Source organism: Cyprinodon tularosa, unplaced genomic scaffold, assembly GCF_016077235.1.
Source record: "Cyprinodon tularosa strain WSP-4 unplaced genomic scaffold, ASM1607723v1 ctg282, whole genome shotgun sequence".
NCBI lineage: Eukaryota > Metazoa > Chordata > Actinopteri > Cyprinodontiformes > Cyprinodontidae > Cyprinodon > Cyprinodon tularosa.
Window position 1 is genome coordinate 72,270 of NW_024038988.1, and position 14,106 is coordinate 86,375.

Sequence of the window (14,106 nt, forward strand, 5' to 3'; positions counted from 1 at the left end):
CTATGCTGTGAATTTAGTGAAATTTATATTATGCCTGTTCTGTTTTCCCTTTTTTTTTTTTTTTTTTTTTTTTTAGTATAGTTAAACTAAACTAAACTATAACAAAAACTGCAAAGACTCCAATATCAGCGAAGAAGAAATTTGGAAACAAAGTCCAGTGGATTGTTTTTTAACTTCTTTGGAATGACTATGACCTACGTCGTGCGAAGTACTTGTCTGTCATGTTAAACAATGATATCTGTTCACAGGGTTCCCGCGGATCTTTAAAAAGTCTTAAAAGGCATTGAATTATTCAAAATAGAACTAAGGTCTTAATTGGTATTAAAATGTCTTAAATCAGTCTTTCGTAGGTCTTAATTTTTAAAACATCATAAATAGGATTATTTTTAATACGATTTATTTTTGTAATCTAAATAAAACATTAAAATTGACAATTTTTTATTTTTATTTTTTTAAATAACGGCTCGCCATTATTGGCTCCGTCCCGATAGCGGAACCAACAAAAGCGTTGTTGCTGCCGGGACATTTGGGGGATGCGCCATTAACTTTTTGTTTGGAAAATATGAGCAAGTGTAAATGTAACAAAAATTGTCTCCAGCCAAGAGTTTTCTCCACGGCTAAAACCAGGGAACATACATGAGGCTCAGTGGATTTAGTGCAAGAAGCGATTCAAGCTCGGAATGATGGGAATTAAGGCAGTGGAGTCGCAAATGCGAAGCACGAAATACAAGACGTCAAAATGGAGTTACGGAGAAACAGCCGGTATTTCTCAGTTTTGTTCCACCCTTGTCTCTGCAACGCCTCCACTTATCACCAAATCAAACATACTAAGAAAACCATACAAAGAAAAATAGCTACAAAAAAGACTTAGCACTGGTTATGTTGTGGCTTAAAAACTGATTTGTTTTGTTCCCTGCTAAAACAAAGTTTGTGAATTCAGTTAAATAATTGTTCAAATATATCTGTCATTTGTGTGTTTTTAGCTTTCTTCCTGTATGGGAAGCTTTTCAAAATTTGAAACATTAGTGCAGTGGTTTATGTTAAAATAAACCTTTGGGTTAAGTTGTCGCAAGCGGGTTTTTCTTGTGTTTCTTGTGAATTTGGTCTTAAATTTTTATTTCAGGTGGCCTTAAAAAGTCTTGAATTTAACTTTCCTTATGCTGTAGGAACCCTGGTTCAACATCCACCGTTACTCCTCCGCAGGTTACCGTCCACGTTCACCCGCAAAATACGGAGCCGACCTATTTTTTTGCTCCCTCTCCGGTCCGGCCAGGTCAAGATCCGCAATTGCAATTGCACCAAACAGAAAAAAGAACGTTGAGAAAATCCAGTTTGTCAAATTAAAACAAAGTAACGACAGATCGGTAACTACAAATTAGAGCATAATTCTTATACATCCCCCAAAAACTAAGCCCGTTTATTTAAATTATTGGATGCAAACTATTGGTACTTCAACAGACCAGGAAGCAGATTACTCATCTCCATCCAAATATTTATTTTATACCGAGAGGCTTAAAAGTTTAATCAAATCCAGTCAAAAGAAACTTCTTATCGCAGGCATGGAGGAAGAGATGCTGAGTTTGGAAGTAGAGATCAAACATAAAAGCCCATTTTGTTTGATCCCATCAACAGCGTTTTAAAAGAGCTTGGTTTGTTGTTGCAGTGCTGCCTTCCACCAGCAGGTGGCTGTAAAGATTCTCAACTCAAACTTAAAAATGGGCAATTTTGGAGGAACAACCTGCTCAGATTTTTATGTTCTGACAAAGGGAACCTGACTGGACTGTAGCACAGGTTGGTGACTAAAACAAGCAGCCAATGCCTGAAGATAAAGACTACAAAAGCCTGAACTTTTTCTGCAGTGAGTTTAAGAAAGTTTGTAAAAATCTAATTATTGCTGGTACAAAGATTTCAGATTGTAGAAGAGCTTTAAATTAGTGCTGTGAGGACAGCAGGAAAACCTCAGCACTGTTTATCTCTGTTGTTGACGCACTTAGGTTTACATTTATGCAGCGTGCAGTTTGTGCATAAAGCAACGCTGCCAAGCAGGCACGTACAGAGTGGCAAGTTTAAAGCGGTTATGGGTCAAGTCAGAGGCGGGAATTACCCCACAGCTCAATTATCCTTGTTGCTGTGGCCCAGATCCACACCTGCAGTCATAGCTGTGCTACTGCAGGGGCTGATAGAAAACACAGAGGACCGATGACCTCGAAGCCAGATCATCCCATTGGTTTTTAGCGGGGCTGCCGTCTCTGAAACTGTTTTTCTAAAACTGCTAAATACAGTGTGGGAGGTTACCGTGGCATCTGTGGTTTTCTGTGGGTACAAGTAGTTGAACAATATGTACGATGGAAGTTCATACGTGATCAAGAGGCAATGATCAGCAGCAAAGATTCGGTTTGTTTTTGTTTGAAGGATGTTTTCAATTACACTGCAAAAAAAATAAGTATATTCAAGTCCATTTTGTTTGAAATTATTGCATTTCCCCTTAATTTGGGAAGTTAAGCAAAAAAGTTTGCCTGAGGAAGATTGTTTAGATCAAAAATAAGAAAAAAAAACACAAACTCTATTATTTTGATTTCATTGTATAATATCTGTTTATCTTATTTAGAAGCAGAAATAGTCTTTCCATTGGGAGATCATCTTATTTTCCCGCTCATATTAAGGTCAAATCTGCTCATTTTAAGACATTTTTGCTTCTTTTTAGATCAGTTTTTGCAGTGCAGGGCCGTAGCTTTCTGGGTCTTAGACAAAACATAACGGTAGGAACAGTTTGTGGTCTTGTGCATTTAGTTCAGTTATGTTTCCACAGATAGCAAAAGTCAAAGCAAAACTTCCAGGAAGATCACAGAGCCACCAAACCATCTACTTTAGGTCAAACCAATAAGAGCCTTTTTTAGGGAGTTTTTTTTCTAAAAGAAATGTATTTTATAGATTTCAGTTATTCTATTATAAACATTCAGTTCAATTCAGTTTATTTCTATGGCACTAATTCACAACATGTCCTCTCACGGCACTTTACAGTTCAACCAGATAATCCAGGCAGATTGATTCAAAGTTTTCTATCTAAGGAAAACACTAAGCATGCTTGTAGCGACAGTGGAGAGGAAAAACTCCCTTTGAACAGGAAGAAACCTCCAGCAGAAGCAGGTCAGTGTGAGCGGCCATCTGCCGAGGCCGACTGGGGTTCAAGGAGACAGAAGCAGAGATAAAAAAAAAGGTGACTGTTAAAGGCGGCCAGCCAGGAAACACACAGCCAGATAGATGAGCTCCGAGCCAGCTGTCAGAGAATAAAGAGAGCACATCCAACCAATCCCAGTGAGAGAAACAGGGCTACACTGAAAAACAGGCTGATTTCCAACATCTAGAAACAAAGGTGTTGATGGCAGCAGCACAGCTGATATTTCTCTCCAGGATGGAGTCACAGCCAAACAGGAACAGACTAGATGAAGCTACTATGAGAAAAAGCAGAGAGAGCAGAACGTTAGAGATTGAACTAACAGATTCTGCAGAGTGGGAGAATAGAGATAGAATGAAGCAGAATGATGAAAAAGGGGTCCCTATGTCCTCCAGCAGTCTAAGCCTATAGCAGTAGAACTATAGAGATAGCTCAGGATGACCTGAGCCACTCTACTATAAGCTGTATTTTTCATTCAGTTCACAAAACATCAAAAGTCTTATTTCTGTCGGTTTGCATTTAATCATTTCCTTTTTGCATAAGGTCAAGATTACATGAAAAGCAACTGAGCTGATATTTTCCCCTTCTAGTTTCCGTCAGTACTGCGAGGATGCTTATCTTGTCTTGAGGAAGAACGGCAACCTCTTCATCACCCTGTTTGCCCTCATGCTGACTGCTGGACTACCGGAGTTGACTTCTGTCAAAGACATCCAATACTTAAAGGTATGAAGGCCGAGATGCACTATATGTTGATATTTGAACATTGCAATAAAAACCCAGTTATCATGTGGTTCACATACCAGACATGCTTCAGATCTAAACCGTGTGAAGAAGTGGCGAGGCAACGGAAAATTTTGGGGGTTGGAAATTTCCTCCCTGTCTGGTTGGATTTCACTTTTTCCAATCATATGATTATGTTACAGAGTGCTGTATCTATGAGTGTGTGGAAAGTTGAGTGGAAGAATAAACTTTTGGAAGTGTGTGTGTTTGAACAAGCAGCGGGGATTGACACAGGCCTGGCGAAAATACCAATTTTCCCTCCGGTTTTTCATTTTTTCTTTTTTCTTAACTCTGTTGGTCTCACAAAAATCCAATGATTTCTATTTGTACATCAGGGCTGTGAAGCACCTCATAAAAGTAGCAACATTCCACCTGGTTTATTATTTGAACTTCAAGCTACTTCCAGAAGTCAGAAAAGTTTCATTCAGCCCCGTTTTACCCTGATATCAATAAATAGAGTTAGTTTCAACTGCCTGCCACCTAATCAGTATTTGTTTTTTATCTGCTCTCTGTATAAACACAGCTGCTCTGTGAAGGCCAATGAACACCGCAGACATGTCTGGGGAAAAAAAGCTTTAGTACTGTTTGAATCAATTAACCTCTTGTTAATTAGCCCTTTAAAACCCACTAAAGGAAGTAAAAATCATATCACCCTGCTACTGAATGTTGAAAGGTGCACAGTCACACTATATGCCAACTAACCTAACTCCACCAGATGGATTTGCTCCGCATTTCCATCTGGAAACCTTCCGTTGAAGTAATTTTGGGAAGGGGCGAAAATACTGGTTAGCTGATTGGCCTATGTTGGTGATAGACGGGCCAAATAAACCAATCAGATCAACGAAGCATATGACGTACTAACAGAGCGACGACAAAGAGGAGCCAATTGATAGATCAAACTCTTGCCAAAACCAGTCAGGAGAAGAGCAAAAACATCTTTTCCTCTGAGAAAAGCCTCCAGAGCAGTGTTTTACTCTTCTTTCAGTGAAGAAATACTCTGTAATTCCGATAAAACTTGCTCGATAGCCACGCTAATGCTAGTTTCATCGGCTGAAGCCGCCATGTTCTTTAGACTGAACTGTCGCGCTTCTCGTTGCGTCAAACCTCAACCCAGCTGTTAAATAAGACCCAACCATGATGTAATGCCCTGTAAGGTCTAAGGATAGGGCTTAAAAACATTGCTAACACCAATAGCAATATTAGCATTGACGTCACAATGCTTCCTGGACTTTAGTAGATTCCAATTATTCATCCAATTTCAGTGTAATCCCCAGACTAAAAATGTGCTGATTAAAATGAATCCCCCGCACGTGTAGATTATCACCTAAATGCGTGTTGATCTCTTTCTGTGGCTAATGTCAACTTTTGTCATAGTAAAGGTGAAACCAATCTGAAAAAGTAAACAACCTGTGATTGTCTACTTTTCCAGAAAACTCTTAGACAAAACTGTTTTCTTCCTACTAGGGTTAGCAAAGTATCTTTAGGCTAGTAGCTAATTTCTTTAAGAGTTGAATTCTGACCTTTCATCTAACAGTCATCAATAAATTATTTATAAACACAATGCTGAAATCAAAAATGGCTAACAGTAGGTGCAAACTGTAAATGTAAATGTCTGTTTTCAGCTATAAACCAGAGATCATTCAAGTCACACTTTCCTCAATATGGACATGAAGCTAACGTTAGCTTAGCTCACATGAAATTCCAAATTTAACACTAATAATTTCAGAGCACCAAAAAACATTTATGACTGAGTTAAAGTTTTTATTGTTATTTAAACATTAAAATATATTTTAACTCTTGAAGAAAACGGCTAGTAGTTTAAAAGATGCTATGCTAACATTATTAGCCACATTCAGAAAGAAAACGGTACTGAATGGTTCCGGAAAAATGTTCCAAGCGAGTCCTTGGGCACATAAAGAGCAAGAGAAGGAGCATGAACTCCTGGTTGTCACATACAGAAGCCTTATGGTATTAAATCTGCATGATAGTACGTTTAAAATATGCATGGAGAGTAGTTTATATACGTGTGTTTTAAATAAAACTGCTTGTATGATGGTTTATTTTTGATAAAATTCTGATTTTGTGCATTTGCCTGATGGCCTTTATTCAGAAAAAGGTCTGAAAACTGTTTATTATTTTACTCCCACTAAGGTGTTGGTGTTGTCGCTTTAAATACCATCAAGATAGCTTTAAAAACTACCACATGTAGTGAAGTCAATCGGCCTTGTTTTTTCCTGTGACCCATTAAGAACTTCCTCATGATGATGCATTTTGAATTACATAACAGCCCAGGCTGGTTGTAACCGCAGCTCATCGCTCAGCGGAGGCTGCAACGACTCAAGTCTGAACAACCTCTGCAGGAAAACCCAGAGGAGTTCATTTAGCGCATCTGTCCGTTAGAGCGGCTGGCGAACATTGGAGCGCCGGGCTGATGGCGTGCGATGGCGGTCTGCGCAGGGCAGAGAGGGGCTCGTGTTTATTTAGAGACCAGCAGCAGTTGTGTGCACATGTAGTTTCAGTTTTGCTGAACTTGTTGATGCTGCGGTCTGTTGATGACGCATGTGTTGTTCAAGCATCACAGGTTGCCCTGGTAACGGTTGTAAACAGAGGTAGATCTGTAGCCAGGCTCTGAGGCCATGGAGGCACGCAGCTCAGACGGAGCATCTGCAGCTGTGGACAGTTAATTAAGAAGGAAGGACAGACACTGCAGAGCTCATTGAATCATTTCTTTTAACTCATAGTTTACATAATCAGCCTGAGATGGAATATCCACATCATGTGTAGGAATGCTAAAGAGCTGCTTAGTGGCTGCATAATATGTCCTGTTAGACAGAAACACTTCTTCTTCTTCTCTGATCACCAGGCATGTTTAAACTTCCTCTTTTATTTCCTGTAAGCAAACATTGATCTCAGCAGTTAGCGACCACAGTGTAGCTGCTTTAATCCAACCTTTGTATTCATGTAGACATAATGTGGAGGAGTGTCTCCATCAGTTAGCACTGAGTTTAGCGTGGCGCAGCTCTGCAGCCACAACCTTCCACACTCCTATTTAATAATTTTGTTTAAAAAAAATAAAGAACCATCTGATGTGTCTGAATATAGACATAATAAATAAATACAGGTTTTTGCATTTTTCTTTCTGTTTTTATTTTTTACCTATGTGGACTGTTTTGCAATTCAATTTAGATTTTTTTTATATATATATATAATTCAGTTAGAAATTATGTATGAACATAATACAGCATAAGAAAATGTGTCCATCCTGTATTTGATTTTTTTATTTTATAACCATAAAAAAAATTATCGTTGGTAGAAATAATTTCCATGAAATAGGAAATCCAGTTAAAATTACAATGAAAATGTTTGTTGAGGTGATAACTCAATAACCTGACAACGCCAGATGGATTTGCTCCGCATATCCATCTGGAAACCTTCCGTTGAAGTAATTTTGGGAAGGGCCAAAAATATTGGTTAGCTGATTGGCCTATGTTGGTGATAGACGGGCCAAATAAACCAATCAGATCAACGAAGCATATGACGTACTAATAGCCAGGCTACTCTTGCCGAAACCTTCTTTCAGTGAAGAAATACTCTGTAATTCTGATAAAACTTGCTCGATAGCCACGCTAACGCTAGTTTCATCGGCTGAAGCCGCCATGTTCTTTAGACTGAACTGTCGCGCTTCTCGTTGCGTCACACCTCAACCCGCCTCAAAGCCAACGCTGATTGGACGTTCGTTTGGTGAACGGCTCCAAATTTTCTTCAACGGAGAGTCTCCAGACTGATCTGCGAGTGAAACCTTGAAAGCTCGCGAGATCATGGATGGTCTCATTAGGGCCAATAACTCAATACATGGCAGATGTAAACACATTATATATCCATATTTCAGCCACGGCTCTAGAGGGCGCCACCTTCTCTATGCTGTTTTTCACGAGGCAGTAAGATTCATGCAATGCACGAAAAAGCGTTTTTATTGCAGTGTGTCAAAATGTAAGAATTTCATAACTACTTAAAGTCCACTCCATCAAAGCGTAAAAACCTTCTATAGAAAACGTTTTTCTTTCCAAAATTGCGGTGTTTCTATGTTTCAAATTTATTTTCTTATTTGCAAAATTTGATTGTTAATAGAAAGTCTGTACTGAAGCACAGATTAGATCAGGAAAATTGTGTTGATTTTACTGTGTGGATGGTAGAAGGCCGTTACTCTCAAGCCATTTCTCAATTCACAAAAAAACTAGTACAGACTCACCAAGTATGTTCTTGAAAAGAACACAGGAAAGTCTGGACTCGGGGAGAACGTGACCACGCAGCATAAATCTGGGTCAATATGGAACAGAAGCATGCTGATGACATCACCACACGCTCGGCTCGTCTGGAGCTGCATTTCACCCCCTGTTATTAATAGTCTCTAGATAATAATAAATTCTTACTTTTTCATTTAGTGGGGGAATAATAATGAGCACAGTCAGATAAACACGAATCAAGTGAACATTTTACCAAATAAAACAAAAAAACTCTCCATCAGAGCCAGCTGTACTTCACTCAAGGCTATGCAGAGAGAGGGCTACTGCAGACGGGCTAACGTTAGCCCTGGCTGCTGTTAGCCTGGGTGCTCTCAACATCAGAACTTTTTTTAAATTACGCACTAAATCGGTAAATGGGCCATATAGTGACACTTAAAACTATAATGTTCTCGCCTTAAATGATCTAAAAACATACTTTTATTGAACAACAGCAACAGATAAGAGAACCTTTAACTTCATGCTCTGAGCTCTGTGAGTGCTAACCTGGAAGCTGCTGCTGCCGCAGTGCATGCTGGGACAGCGGTCAGTCTCAAGAACAGACACGTCTGCTCAGATGCATCCTGGGTAATGAGGGACGGGCAGAGATGGCAAAAGTACTCACTTTCCGTACTTGAGTAAAAGTACAGATACTTGTGTTAAAAAATACTCTGGTAAAAGTGGAAGTACTGATTAAACTTCTTTACTCAAGTAAAAGTAACAAAGTACAGGCTTGTAAATTTACTTAAAGTATAAAAGTAAAAGTAGAAACCACTTTTTCATGCCGTTGCCTACATTTTAAATGGATGTCTGCCAATAGGACTAGATCTCCGTTGTGTTCATTTTCAATCATCTCGTCGTCCATGCTACTATGCTAACGCCACCGCCACCAAGCTGCAATGATTTGCCGCCAATGAATACCGCCGAATCTGTCGATTCATCTTGTAGTGGTGCGTCAAATGCAACGTAGATTCCCATCCAATTAGATTGAATTTGGTATTGATGACGTGAAAAATAATAACGGTAACTCCATTGAAATGATTCAAAACTAAAGTAACGAGCCAATTTTTGAAAATGTAAGGAGTAGAAAGTACAGATATTTGTGTAAAAATGTAAGAAGTAGAAGTAAAAAGTCGCCATAAAAATAAGTAGTAAAGTAAAGTGAAAATATCAGAAAAATCTACTTGAGTACAGTAACGAAGTATTTGTACTTCGTTACTTCCCATCTCTGGGGACGGGCGAGAACAACATCCGGGGACTTTGTCCGTTCTCGGTCTTGCTGCGAATTGGGACAGTACTAGGGCTGAAGCTGATGACGTTTTTTTGAGTAAACAAGCATGAGAACGCACAAGTACACATATAGAGAAACTGCCTAAAGCCTGGTTTATGCCCAGAAACCAGGTCGTCTGCGCGTGTGCAGTCAACACAGATATGCCCCCCTCCCCCCTGCCGCAGACACTCTGCTGCACCTCTCCAAAATTATAGGTGACCGCAGACAGGAGGCCTCTGATTAGGGGTGTAAATCACATCCATCATGGCAATTCGATTCAGTATCGATTTCCTGACCCAACGATTCGATTATTTTCGATACTCAAGAATACACCACGATTCAATTTTATTAATCGATTAATCGGTTATTTTTTTTTTTTTTTTTTTTTTTTTTTTAACACCTTACAGGCTAAACAAAGTTTCAAGTTTGAAATAAATCAATGAAAGCTGTAATATTGTTATGCGTTTTTTTTTTTTTTAGAAACAACAGCAAATAACAGAAGTAGAAAAGTTGTATCAAAAAATACTGCACATAATCAGTGCAATGAGTGCAATGCAATACCTCGGCTCCAGACGTCCCGTCCCCTCCACAGACGCTCCGCTGCTCCTCTCCCACATTGTAGCTGACCGCAAACAGTGCAGCAGACAGGAGGCCGGCTTGTTTTGTTTTTATGACCGAAATTGCGAAATTTGATGGGATTTGATGTGAAGTTTGACCCGCTAGAAGAGCGAGGTGCGCGAGAACGCTGGGACCCTTTTTCCACCTGGATCTCCGCTCTTTTTGGCCCTCATGTCCCTCCGTCGTCAGACTAAACTCGCCCCCACTTCCTCGCCGCCTCGGCCGTATCTAGACCCACAGCTAGTTCCTGATTGTCCCTCTTGCGTTGTGGCGTGGAATAACATAACGCAGACCACGCTTCAATATTGGGCATAAATCAAAAATATCTGCATCATACCTGCTACACACTGCTATAGGAGGATAACCAGCCTTTAAGTCATCATCATTGTCTTCCTGCAGTCTTCACTAACCCTTCCTCTCTTCTCTTATCAGGACTCTCTGGCTTTGGGGAAGACGGACGATGAGGCCCTGAAACAGTTTCGCCAAAAGTTTGACGAGGCACTAAGAGAAAGCTGGACGACCAAGGTGAACTGGATGGCCCACAACGTGGCCAAAGACAACCGCTCCTAGAGCCGCTGGAACCCTGGGGGTCAGGAAGTCTGTGATGGGAGGTGTAGACGGAGCCAAAGAGACGGCGTAGGGGGGGCATGAATATTTATATATAAAACCCTGGTTTAAAGAAGGGAAGTAGCTCAAAACAAACACTGTAAATAAAAAAAGATTATCTACTACAGGGTAGTTCAGGTACCCTGCAACCTCCTCCTCGCCCTCTGAAACCATGGCATGGTGCCCCCACGGACTTCAAAACGATGGTCTGGAATCATTTCTGTGGAATTGCCATTAATGCTAGATTTGCACGGACTGGACGGCTGGTGGAGGAGGCGGCTAGAAGAGGGGGGCGAAGACCTCCCTGTAGAGAAGCTGCAGCATCATGAACTACAACAGCGTTTCAGGGAGGCTGCTGGGAAACGTTTATCTCAACCACAGCCCTCAACCAGCTGGGCTGCGATAAAGAAACTTCCAACAGAGAAGTCCTCCATGTCTTAAAACGGCGAGCGCCGCGACCTCGAACCCATCGTCTGAAGGGCCGCCGCCAAACTGCAGGAAGATTGTATTTCTTTTGTTTTTACTGTGTAAGAAACATTTACGTGCCAGACTACTTTACTAGTCCACAGGGTGAAGTGGAGGGGAAGGAGAGCTTCGTGGTCCGCGGTCCGACTTGGACCTCTCTGCACTCGAATGTTTTTAGAGCCCTTTGAGTAAAAGACTTTTAATAAACTAAACACTTTATTCTGTTTGTATTTTTATTGTTTTTAAACCTACAGATTCTGAAGCATTACCATGACTGTCCTGTTTGACTTTTAAAATTTTTTTTATTTTTTTTTTAAAGGGCCAACAAGCAGCGATGTCAAATGCTGATTATTTTAACGTGTTACAACCAAAAATCTTTTTTATCCTCTGGTTTTAATAATCTGTTTCCGAGCTGAATGTGCAAACCTGTTTCCCACTCTGTCAAGTGCATTGGTTCTTATACCAGTGGACGTGGGCGGAGCCAGCTTACCGGTAGGCGGGATTTGTCATAAAAAAGCTAAATGTTAGACTGTGACGTAGAGGTACGTCTTGTTCCGTCATACGGTTCCAGAATCTGCTTCTGTATTCATCGTTTGTGCAATATCCCAGTTAATGTCCCATCAAATCTGATCTTAATCTCGGGCTCTACGAGTTCGTCTTGCGTCGTGCTTCGCGGGAGAAGCGGCTGTAAATCGCACCATTAGCCTTCAGAAGTCTCAAACACTGGATGTTGTAAAATGTACAGGCTTTAACTGTGTTGCCTTTTTTTGTTTTCATAGGAGTTTTATTAAAGTGATTTTCCACAGTTCATCATTTCTGGCTGGGTGAGTTTTTTTTTTATTCTGCTCTGGTTTTGGTTTCATAGTTTTACTCCTACTCAGGTCAACATGGTGGATTTATATATAATATATGATTGTAGCATTTTATTGATTTCAGAGCAGAAATATACTTCTGCATTGCTGAAGCAGTTTGAAGGGATTTTTAAAGGAGTCATATCCTGGTGTTTAAAACATAGAATACGGAGGGTTAAAGGAGGCAAAATTATAATGAAAAATGGAATTAGATATACACTGTTCAAAAAAATTAAAGGAACACTTTGTAATCAGAGTAAAGCATCAAGTTAATTAAACTTCTGGGATATTGATTTGGTCAGGTAAGTAGCAGAGGGATTTGTTGATCAGTTTCACTGCAGAATCTTGAAACAAGTACAAATTTCTTAAATTTACCCTTAATTAAAGTAGGTAAATTAGATAGTTTGCCAATGGAATGAGTATTTTTACTCTTAAAATAAGATAATTAGATAATATGCACTTAAAATAAGACAATGCAATTGTGTTTTAGAACAAATGCACTTATTTTAAGAAATAATGACTTATCTAGATTTAGATTTTTTTCCAGTGAGCTGCTTTGGTGTTAATGAAATGAACAACAGGTGAACTAGAGGGGCAACAACGAGACGACCATCAAAACAGGAATGGTTTTACAGGTGGAGGACACCGACATTTTTTCCTCTCCTCATCTTTTCTGACTCTTTTTCACCAGTTTTGCATTTGGCTAGGGTCACTGTCACTACTGTTAGCATGAGGCGCTACCTGGACTTTACAGAGGTTGCACAGGCAGTCCAACTCCTCCACGATGGCCAGAAGGTTTGCTGTGTCTTCCAGCACAATCTCAAGAGCATGGAGGAGATTCCATGAGACAGGCAGTTACTCCAGGAGAGCTGGACAGGGCCGTAGAAATAACAGAAATAACGTCTCTGAAAGGGGGGTGGATAGAGGGAAGGCCAACAACTCCCTCTAACTACCCCCTCAAATTCAAAGCTATTTCTACGGAAGAGGATTAGGGCCACTGAAAAAAAAAAAAAGTTAACTGATTTTTTTTTTTTTTTTTCAGTATAGTATGGGGAAAAAGGTCAAAATTCCGACTTTAATCTCAGAATTCTGAGATTAAAGTCGGAATTCTGAGAAAAAAGTCGGAATTCTGAGTAAAAAAGTCGGAATTCTGAGATTAAAGTCGGAATTCTGAGAAAAAAGTCGGAATTCTGAGATAAAAGTCGGAATTCTGAGAAAAAAGTCGGAATCCTGAGATTAAAGTCGGAATCCTGAGATTAAAGTCGGAATCCTGAGATTAAAGTCGGAATTCTGAGATTAAAGTCGGAATTCTGAGATTAAAGTCGGAATTCTGAGATTAAAGTCGGAATTCTGAGATTAAAGTCAGAATTCTGAGAAAAAAGTCAGAATTTTGACTTTTTTCCCATGTTATACTGAAATAAAATTTAAAAATCAGTAAACTTTTTTTTCCCCAGTGGCCTTAATCCTCTTCCGTAGAAATAAGATTTAAAAAAAAATCAATTAACTTTTTTTTTTTTTTTTTTTCAGTGGCCCTAATCCTCTTCCATATATTTCTGACATTTTGAATTGAAAAAAATTCTTGGATGGGAATAGAAACGTTGGGGGTGGGGGGGGGGTGTTTGTAGTGCAATCAGAAGTTTGGATCAACAATCTCACTGTTGCTATTATGTGGATCAGAAATCAAAGATTTTGTGAACCTTTGTGTTGGAGAACAAAGAGCATCCTGGAGAACGAGGAACATGGCAGACAGGTCGGGGGCGGAGGCAGCTTAGAGCAGGATCAGATATCCCAAGGTTTGAACATCTATCTATAAAAAGTCTGCTTCTGTCTCCTTGAACCCCAGTCGGCCTCAGTAGATGGCCGCTCACACTGAGCCTGGTTCTGCTGGAGGTTTCTTCCTGTTCAAAGGGAGTTTTTCCTCTCCACTGTCGCTACAAGCATGCTTAGCGTGAGAGATTGCATTTGAGTCGATAAGTTGATGCAATCAACTGGTTTTTCTTTAACTTTAATCAATTTGACTGGATGATCTGGTTGAATTGTAAAGTGCCTTGAGATGACGTG

At 39.9% G+C, this 14,106-nt stretch overlaps 1 protein-coding gene across 3 annotated transcripts in view; it reads left to right on the forward strand.

Moving 5' to 3' along the window:
* The window catches only part of pik3cb (phosphatidylinositol-4,5-bisphosphate 3-kinase, catalytic subunit beta), a 60,170-nt gene extending 48,166 nt beyond the window's left edge, over positions 1-12,004 (forward strand). For 2 of the 3 annotated variants that reach the window (XM_038290497.1, XM_038290498.1), the window contains exons 22-23: positions 3,766-3,898; positions 10,556-12,004. In XM_038290497.1, coding sequence (XP_038146425.1) covers positions 3,766-3,898; positions 10,556-10,693 — 271 coding nt within the window. In that variant the 3' untranslated portion in view covers positions 10,694-12,004. The remainder of the gene's footprint in view (positions 1-3,765; positions 3,899-10,555) is intronic. The other variant, XM_038290496.1, reaches the window with a different exon arrangement.
* The last annotated feature ends 2,102 nt before the right edge of the window (positions 12,005-14,106 follow it).